This window comes from Haplochromis burtoni, unplaced genomic scaffold (assembly GCF_018398535.1).
Source record: "Haplochromis burtoni strain Fernald_Lab_line unplaced genomic scaffold, NCSU_Asbu1 Contig_816, whole genome shotgun sequence".
Taxonomy (NCBI): Eukaryota; Metazoa; Chordata; class Actinopteri; order Cichliformes; family Cichlidae; genus Haplochromis; species Haplochromis burtoni.
Genome location: NW_024583177.1, coordinates 6013 through 16643, shown reverse-complemented (window position 1 = coordinate 16643; position 10631 = coordinate 6013). Strand labels below are relative to the sequence as shown.

Genomic DNA, 10631 nt, shown 5'->3' with positions numbered 1-10631 from the left:
CCAGTTGCTCTCGTCCGTCCTCCCGTACACTGTCTCTTTTATTGAGGTTACATGAATATGCATAGGTTCATTAACATATGACGTCTTACATAATACATGGAACAAAGAATACGTTGTTGTTGTGTGTGTGTGTGTGTGTGTGTGTGTGTGTGTGTGTGTGTGTGTGTGTGTGTGGACTGCTGATCAAAGGGTCAAACATCCTTGGTCAGGAAGAGGGTAGCCTCCCCCTCACCCTAGATGGTTCATCCTAGATAACACGGTGAGGAAGTCCTGCAGTTCATCTAAACAAAGAGCACTTAGACTAGAACAGACGCAACTACGTTAATCCTACCATAAAACAATAAGACACGGTATGACCTCTCATGCTCCCAAAGTGCTGTCTAATACACACAAAGTTTGCAGACTATCAAGGATCAAAACCTCTACCAATCTACAACTAATTACAAAACTCTAAGCATATATAAGTAAATATTTCTAAGCATAAATGACAATCAACAATACAAACTCTAACATTCCCCCGTTTTTGACCTTTATGCTAGAAAAGTTCCCAGGTATGAATACCTCATGTCTGACAGTTTCAATGCAAACATTTTTATACTCAGCATAGTCAAATCACCCTAAATTACTGAAAAGGTACACAGTTTAACAAATGTATTAGCAGTTATCCCATTCCTCATTGATCTCATCTCATGGCAAACTGCATCCTACGAGCAAACAAAGAAATTGTTAATTTAATAGTGAAAATAAGAAGATAACATTTTCAAAAACATCTCAGCTTGGTGGTGCTTCCTCCGGGTGTGCACATCACATGTCTCTGCAGAGTGGTTTGAGTTCTGCAGGGCGTCATAATGTCTCTTCCAGTTGTTTCATTGTCCATAGGACCAGAGTCCAAATGTATGTAGAATAAACATTCAAACATACCAGTTGGTTTGTTGTTCGTCAACATGGGTCTCAGCTATTTCCAAGCTGCAGACCTCTCAGCACTCTAGTTTTATGGCCTCTTACCAGCCCCCATCACCTGACTTCAGACCTTCGTCTTGTGAGGGGGATATCTCTTTGGTCAAGCGAAGGAACGGTGCCTGTCCGGTTCTCTCCCGTGCACGAGAAACATGAAGAAGCTTGCCTACTTGTGTCTTGCTTTGCAGTGTAATTATATTGCCTTTCACGTTCCAGCGGATGGGTTCAAGCTACAAACCTATCATAAACCAGCCTTCATTTAATACAGTATGAACAGAGTAAGACAAAACATTTGAATATCAGGATGTGTTACTAAATCCATATTATTTACAATCTAGTGCTCCTAATCACTACACCCTCATTAATACAGCAGTCTCTACCTGAAGAAAAAAAAACTACAATAGTAGACACAACAGAGCCTGAGTGTCAAATTACATAATACTGGCACACAGCAGCATGTGTGAACATGTTTACCTATTGCTGAGATTGCAGCCTGGGCAGTGTCAGTGTTGACATCAGTGCAGTATCCTTTCAGCTCATCCAGTATCATTGCTACGTTCTCGTCATTCACCAGCTCTACCAGCACCTGCAACACACAGCAGCTGAAGCTATAGTACTGTCAAAGGATCGCCTCCAGCTGCTAACACTGGGTACTAACTGTGGACTTGTGAAAAAAAGTAGTAATGCAAAAAGCTAAAAATCCAACTCTTGGGGCTTGCTTCAAGATTAAGCTAATCCTTTTGGATATTAACATGTCCAAAGTTAGGAGTACGGCATGGACTGTCTGTTAGGTTTTACCTCCATTAATGGGGTCACTATGAAGCTTCAAAATGCAGTCCCAAAAACCAAAGGCTAACATCAAAGTGGCTATGGCCATCTTTTATTTACTCTCTATGCCAAAGTATATACATGTTTGGCGGAGGTGTGGTCCCGGGCGCATCTGCAGGGGAGGAGTGGTGCAGTGGGCTCAACGGGGCGGTGCTGGAGATGCCGGTGAGAACAGCTGATGGCGATTTGGACTGATAATGGTTTCCTTCCCTTTTTATAGAGAGACGGAGAGGAACGGAAAGAGAGGGAAATCAGCTGGGACCGACAGCTGTCAGACTGTGTTCAGTCATAACCTGAGAAAATTGTAAATAAATGTGGAACCTGGTGATAAAGACCTCTGTGTGTGTGTACCTGTGTATAGTGCATTTCACAAGTGGTGCCGAAACCCTGTGTCCAGCCGGCGTGGGGATGTCCGACCCACAGGCTGCGCCGCCCGCCCAGCCTTTGCAGTTTCTGGCGCAGATTCTGGCGGAGATGGTGAAGATGAGTCAGGACCAGGCGGCGGTCCAGCGGGCTCACCTGGCTGCGCTGCAGGAGCAGACGGACCGGCAGACGTCTGGTTCTGGAGCGGCTGGTTGGACGCCGCTGCTCCGCCGAAGCCTCCACCGCTGTCGGTGGCGAGTGCCCCGGATGGGGGACGGGGACGACCCCCAGGTTTTCCTGGAGACTTTTCGTGCCACGGCGGAGGCCTGCCAGTGGCCGCAGGTGGAGTGGGCTCCGCGTTTGCTTCCTCTGCTGTCGGGGGAGGCTCAGACGGCGGCCCTGAGTCTGCCGCCGACCTCGAGGAGCAGCTTCCAGGACGTGAGCCGGGCGGTGGTGGACAGGATGGGGCTCACCGCTGAGGATCATCGCCGGCGGTTCCGGGCCTGTCGGCTAGCCGCGGCGGATTGGCCGTTTGCTTGGGCCCGGAAGCTGCACGACGCGGCGGTGCGCTGGCTGCAGCCGGGATCGTCAGAGGGCGAGACGCTGCTGGTGGACAAGGTGGTGCTGGAGCCACGGGCTGCACGCAGACCCTCGTGCACCAAGGCTTGGTTCGGCCCAGGGCATTGCTGGAGGCAGAATGGGTGGAGGTGAAGTGTGTTCATGGTGATGTTCACAGGTATCCCATAGTGCCGCTGTTATTAAAGTATAAGGGTCATTATAAAGATAGGTTATATCGAGTGAGTCGTGACACTCGCACGGAGGAGACACACACCCAGTTGTTGGTGCCGCAGGGCCGCCGGGAAACGATTTTCCAGGCGGCTCATTATAACCCCATGGCAGGGCATATGGGATACGAAAAAACTCTGGAGCGAATAACGGCCCGATTTTATTGGCCGGGCATCCGAGCGGATGTGCGCCGCTGGTGCGCGTCCTGCCCGGACTGCCAACTTGTTAATCAGCCGGCCATACCAAAAGCGCCTTTGCGCCCGCTCCCACTCATAGAGGTCCCGTTTGAGCGCATTGGCATGGACCTCATCGGGCCGTTTCATCGGAGTGCACGCGGCTACCGCTTTGTATTAGTCCTGGTGGATTAGCAAGGTACCCGGAGCTCCGCTGCACCATCTCTGCAAAGAGTGTGGCGCAGGCACTGTTTCAGGTCATCTCCCGAGTCGGAATCCCGAAAGAGATACTGACTGACCAGGGCACATCGTTTATGTCTCGTACACTGCGGGAACTGTACGAATTACTGGGCATTAAATCTATTCGGACCAGCGTCTACCACCCTCAGACGGATGGGCTGGTGGAGCGGCTGAATAAGACTTTAAAGTCCATGATTCGTAAGTTCATTAACGAGGATGAACGCAATTGGGATCGCTGGCTAGACCCTCTGTTATTTGCAGTGCGGGAGGTGCCCCAGGCCTCCACGGGATTTTCTCCCTTTGAATCTGCTGTTCGGCAGGAGCCCGTGGGGTGCTCGACCTGATTAAAGAAAGCTGGGAGGACGGTCCGAGCCCCGCTCAAAGAATGAGATTCAGTACGTGTTGGACCTGAGAGCAAACTCCACACTTTGGGGAGGTTGTCACGGGAGAATTTGCTCCAGGCTCAGCAGCGTCAGCAACGCCTGTATGACAGAGGGGCTAGGCTCAGGCAATTTTCACCGGGAGACAAAGTGCTTGTATTACTCCCTTCTTCCAGCTCGAAGTTGCTCGCCAAGTGGCAAGGACCCTTTGTGGTCACACGGCGAGTCGGGGACGTTGACTATGAGGTCGCTCGGTCGGACAGGGGAGGGGCCACGCAGATTTATCACCTCAATCTCCTTAAAGAGTGGAGAGAGGTTGAAACCGCTTCTCTGGTAAGCCTGGTTAAGGAGAGAGATGAGTTGGGGCCGGAGGTGCCAAATTCCATCATCCCCGCCTCCCTCCCTTGTGATGACCATCTCACACAGGCCCAGAGAGCGGACGTTGTCGCGTTACAACGCGTGTTTTGCTAGATGTGTTCTCCCCCCTGCCCGGCCGAACGTCTCTCATTGAGCATCATTTTGTAACGCAGCCTGGCGTGACGGTGCGTTCACGGCCCTACAGGCTTCCTGAGCATGAACGGCAAATCGTTCAGAGGGAATTGGCTGAAATGCTGAAAATGGGAGTGATAGAAGAGTCGCACAGCGCCTGGTGTAGCCCCATCGTTCTTGTGGTAAAGAAGGATGGGTCTATACTGGTTCTGTGTCGACTATCGCAAGGTGAATGAAGTGTAGTCTTCCCATGCCCCGGGTCGACGAGCTCCTGGATCGGCTGGGCACGGCCCGTTTTTTCACGACACTGGATTTAACCAAGGGCTACTGGCAGATTCCCTTGTCTGCCGAGTCCAGGGAGAAAACGGCCTTCTCCACTCCGTACGGGTTGTACCAATTCGTTACGCTTCCGTTCGGCTTGTTCGGAGCCCCTGCCACCTTTCAGCGCCTCATGGACCGGGTGCTGCGTCCGCACGCTGCATATGCTGCTGCCTACCTGGATGACGTGATCATCCACAGCGACACCTGGGCGGAGCATGTGCAGCGGGTGGCCGCGGTCCTGGAGTCCCTGAGGAGGGCGGGGCTCACGGCCAACCCGAAGAAGTGTGCGGTTGGACGGAGGGAGGTACAGTATCTGGGGTACCACTTGGGGGGCGGGCAGGTGCGTCCACAGGTGGAGAAGACGGCGGCTATCGCATCCTGCCCGCGCCCCAAGACTAAAAAGGAGGTGAGACGGTTTCTGGGGCTGGCAGGTTACTATCGCCGTTTCGTGCCAGGGTTTGCGCAGCTGACCAGCCCCTTGACCGATCTCACCCGAAAGGGTGCTCCGGATCTGGTTCAGTGGACGGGGCCGTGCCAAGCGGCATTTGTGCAGGTGAAAAAGTCTCTCTGTGGGGAACCGCTGCTTCACACCCCTAACTTTTCCCCGTTCTTTACATCAGCCGGAAGCTGGCAGAGCGTGAAAGACGGTACAGCACTGTGGAGAAGGAGTGCTTGGCTATCCGGTGGGCAGGTCGACTCCTTCGCATACTCTGGGGCGCTCATTCACCCTCTGCTCGGACCACGCCCCGCTGCAGTGGCTCCACCGCATGAAGGATGCCAACGCCCGGATCACCCGGTGGTATCTGGCTTTACAGCCCTTTAAGTTCAAGGTGGTCCATAGGCCGGGGGCGCAGATGGCGGTGGCCGTCTCGTGGGTGGGGGGTGAGTAGGTTCGGCCGGACGGCTCCCCGGCCTCAGTCGGGCGGTGGGGGTGTGTGGCGGAGGTGTGGTCCCGGGCGCGGCTGCAGGGGAGGAGTGGTGCAGTGGGCTCAACGGGGCGGTGCTGGAGATGCCGGTGAGAACAGCTGATGGCGATTTGGACTGATAATGGTTTCCTTCCCTTTTTATAGTGAGACGGAGAGGAGCGGAGAGAGGGAAATCAGCTGGGACCGACAGCTGTCAGACTGTGTTCAGTCATAACCTGGGAAAATTGTAAATAAATGTGGAACCTGGTGATAAAGACCTGTGTGTGTGTGTGTGTGTGTGTGTGTGTGTGTGTGTGTGTGTGTGTGTGGTTGTGTGTGTGTGTGTGTGTGTGTGTTGTGCCTGTGTATAGTGAATTTCACAACATGAAAGCAGTGTCATGGAGCATCCTGACCAAAAGGAGGAAATACAAACTTATCAAAGCACCTGAAAGATGTTTCCACATCTGTACAAAGAATTCATGCTAAGGGGGTTTCAGGTGTTTGTTAAACTTGGCAGCTGTGAACCAGTTGGGATCAAACTCCACCCCTCCAGCTATCTGTTATAAAAGGATTAATTACTTTGTCGGGGTGTGGAGTTAGCTCACAGTTTGGGTAAAATGGAGATGGACAGATTGGCATTGTACAGTCAACAAGGTGAGCATTGTATAACGCTACTGAGGAGGCAAATGACCCAGAAGGTAAACCTCTCAACCACGTCTACATTGAGAATCTCACCTATGAATATGAGCACTAATTAGTGATAAAAATGTTGAGTTTGAATAGCAACTCAAATACAGTTGTTCCTCATTAGGTTTGTAGCTACCTGAGGAACCGAGATAAGCAGAAAACTAGAGGGAGCTTGTAGATGGGGGTGCTCTGAAAAGAGTCCGTTGAGGCTGTTTGAGCATGCTGGGTGCCTTCAATTGGAGTTTTTTCAGGCACACAACTGGGATAAGATGCAGAACATGTAGAGACTCAGCATCTCACTTGTCAGGATCTCCCAGGAAGAGATGGTAAGTGGCTCTTATATAGCCATTTATGTAACTTGCCTCATTCACACAAACACTGTTTGCTATCAAAAGTGCATTTTACCGATGGATGCATCAAAGAGAAACTTGGGGTTAGGATCTCACCCAGGGACGTTTGGGTAAGAGCTGGAGCTGCCAGGGATCAAACCTCCCATCTTCTGATTAATAGATGCCCCACTTTACCTCCTGAGTTACAGCCACCCAGGATGGAAAATGATCCTGTGTAAAGGAAATTCTAACTACCCTGTTTAGCCAGCTGCAATCTGACTCTGTGCACAACAAATGGATGAATGAATGGATAATGGAAATAGTGGAGTGGAGTGAACATCTGCCATCATGCTACAAGATGAGTTGACCACTAAGTGAAACTGAGAGAATCTATTCAGGCAGGACTTACTGAGGCAACCTCAGGGTTAACTTTCAGTGTTCTGCAGCATCTGTAATGTCTGGAGTCTGCATTTATTTAATCTCAAGTTTTTCTAAGACATAAAGTTTCCTTTTCCTTTGTAAAAAGCAAGAAGTTGGTCTACCAACACAAAAGTATGTTCTATGTTTACTGGTTAGTTTTACAAAATAAGTATTAGGACTTTGGATTATTACAGCTAAAGTTTTCTTGTTTCAAAAAGCATATCATCATATAAACACAAAAACTGAAGATGAAAAATTCAAAGGATAAGCAAAACTGGCATCACCTGCATCTTCCTTTCTTTGATGTAGGCAGGCTCAGCATAGCCACAGAAGAAACGCTTGTAGTGCGGCCCCAGCAGGCCAGGGACAGAGCGCAGCAACAACTGCAAGCAGACAGACATATCTTTTTTTCTCAGCATGACATGTACACATAAATCCATCTGAACGTAAAAGTAATGAAAAAAATGAATCAGATGCGGTGAATCTGAACTGTTGCTGCTCCCTCTGGGGATTAAAAAAAGACACACGTCCACATGCCAATGATTCAGTAAGTGATTAGGCTTTTCCACAAAGACAGATTTATCCAGTCAGATGTCATATTAATTTGTACAATTTCTTACACTTTAACTTAATACCGAAAATTTAGTATTTTGGTCTAGACAACCCAAAATGTGATGTCCACATATGTGGACACCAGGTCCTAGGAGGTTTTAATTTCCTCAAAAGTAGCCACTACTTACCTAATAATTTTTTAATAATTTTCCAAGCAGCTTGTGACTGCCCTCTGGAATAAGGAATAATATCTTACATTATTGAATTTAATTCTGTTATATTTATACATTGCCAATTTACAACATATTTGTACCAATCTGAATAGGGTCATTCTGGTCTCTGGTCTGATGACAAGTTTCTTTGTGATAAGGTGAACTGATTTGAATGTGTGGTTCCCACTATGGAGCTAGCAGGGTTTCTAGTGACAATGTTGAGGGAAACACTTTAACCAGCAGGGCACTGTTTGTTTTCCAGCATCACCAAAAGCCAGTGTTGGGGAGTAACGAATGCATGTACCGCTATTGCGTATTTAAAATACAAAATATGAGTAACTGTATTCCATTACAGTTACCATTTTAAAAGGTGGTATTCAGAATACAGTTACTTTGTTGAAAATAATGGATTGCACGGCGGTATTTTCCTGTTTCATAAGGCTATGAACTCTATATTTTTGGTGTCCAAGCCGGTGGAAACACAAACAAAACACGCATTAAGAGGCTCTCATGTCTGTGTCTCAATCTCGCAGCCCATGTCACCTCTATTTGCGGCCCGCATAATGGCGTGAAGAAATATTTTAAAAAAATATTCACAAAAATGATTTAATAAGAAGGCAAGAGGCAGAGTGTTACAGGCATAGCCCTAAAGAATGTAGCCTCATGGGCAGTGTAGTCTGTGTTGCAGGGAGAATTGACTGTCATACCTGATATGTGTCTGTGAGTGCCAGGGATTGAGAAAAAGGAGAGTTGAAAAGTAAGAGATGTCACTGACCAGAAATGGGAGATGGAAGCATGGATACATATATACATACATATATATACGTGTATACACACACATACACACACATACACACACATATAACACATATATATATACACACATACACACATATATATATATACACACATACACATAAAATATATAATACACATATATATACACATATATATACACATACACACACATAACATATTATATATATATATATATATATATATATATATATACACACAGATATACACCATATATATATACATATATATACACATATATATATATATATACACATATATATATGTATATATATATATATATATATATATATACATATATATATGTATATGTGTATATATATATATATATATATATATATATATACATAATACATACATACATACATTACATACATACATACATACATATACATATATATATATCATAATATATATACCCCACAACACACACATCATATATCATATATATAACACATACACATAATATTATAACTTAATTTATATATTATTCATACACTATTACTTAACCTATATAACATTTATACACATTATATCATATATTTATATATTGATAGTATATATTATATATATATATATATATTAATCATATATACTTAATAATATTATATTATATATCCCCACATTATTATATAATATTATTCATATATATATATATATAGTATATATATCATATATATATAATTTATATATTATTATATATTATTATTATATATACAATCAACACATACACATACACACACACACACACACACACACACACACACACTATGTCAGGAGTAGTAATAATAATCATAATAAAGATAATAATTTAAAAAGTAACATTTTTTGTCTTTGTTCCATTCTCTTGATAGACATTAATAGAGGAATTTTCACACCACGTGTACAGGTTTACACATTCACCTAGAACGTTTCACCTCTCATCCGAGAAGCTTCTTCAGTTTGACCTTAGAACTGAAGAAGCTTCTCGGATGAGAGGTGAAACGTCTTCAAGCAACTTAAAGAAGTCCAGACGCTTTTCTTTGCAAGCTCCTTTGAGTCCACTCACATGTTTAAATTAGTTGCACTGACCTGTATGTGGCAGACGGCAGCAAACCTCATCTCTCTGGAACCACTCCCACAGGCTGCAAGCAGGGGTCCACTGACTCGTTCCAGGGCCGCCAGACTGATGGCGGGCAGGTTGGATGAGACGCTCAGGAAGAGGCTAAGGGTGGCAGCCATAACAGGGGGGTGGGGGCTTACAAGGAACGAGTCCAGCAGGGACAGGATGTCAAAGAGCTCGTCCTCTGACTGGGGCCTGTAGCGCTGAAGAACTCTCAGCACCTCAGACTGACCCCAAATGTCACACTCCTTAAGCCTAGGAGGAAAGACAGACTTTTTTTTTTCTAACAGTGTCTTTATTTATTTTGAACATAGCACTGTACACATCCACTAAGCCAGTGGTTCCTAAAATTTTTGCTGGGCCCCCCTTTGTTTTACATGAAAATGTGCCTTTTTTCACGTCACGCTGTGCAACACGTTATTGTTTACGTGAGAGGAATTGCAGAATGGCAGATAGTCAGATTAACAGTATTTTGTCTCTATCTTCAGGTTTTACACGCTTACATATAAACACACAGTTTCTGTCCCTCCATTTAGAAAGGCAGGGGTGTCACGGTGTAATTATTTTACATGTAGTTGTTTATTTCCTGTGTAATAATGTTCAACATTGCTATCAATACATTTTTCAAAAAAATGTCTCTCTGTGCAAAATGGGTTTAAAAACATAAACAGCTGTGGGATACGGTTTGTCCGTGATTTGAACCGGGGGAACAAATCGTGGCAGGATGAGCCTGATATTATTTGTATCCCACTGTAACGTTACTGTATAAAGAGCAAACATCTCCAAAATGTCAGGAGTAGTTAGTCATTACAACAAGTGTTTGTGAACTAAAAATCAAGAATGTGGGATACGGTTTGTCCGTGATTTGAAGAGCCCAGCGCTGCTCCAGACGAAGGAAAGACCAATTCTGCAGGGTAGACCTACCTTGGCACTTGTGCAGGTGAAGCCAAAGGGAAGTGTGGAGATCAGGGAAATTATTTTACTGCTATGGTTCATAATCATCATCATTACCATTGCATTAATCATACAGTTTACAGTATTGATATTGTATTCAGATGTTTAAACATATTG

At 45.7% G+C, this 10631-nt stretch overlaps 1 protein-coding gene across 1 annotated transcript in view; it reads right to left on the bottom strand.

The window, feature by feature from the left end:
• The window catches only part of ap4b1 (adaptor related protein complex 4 subunit beta 1), a gene marked incomplete at its 5' end in the record, with an annotated part of 51940 nt that overhangs the window by 38346 nt on the left and 2963 nt on the right, over window positions 1-10631 (bottom strand). Inside the window, 3 exon segments of the mRNA XM_005950642.3 lie at window positions 1432-1543; window positions 7163-7261; window positions 9530-9815. Coding sequence (XP_005950704.2) covers window positions 1432-1543; window positions 7163-7261; window positions 9530-9815 — 497 coding nt within the window.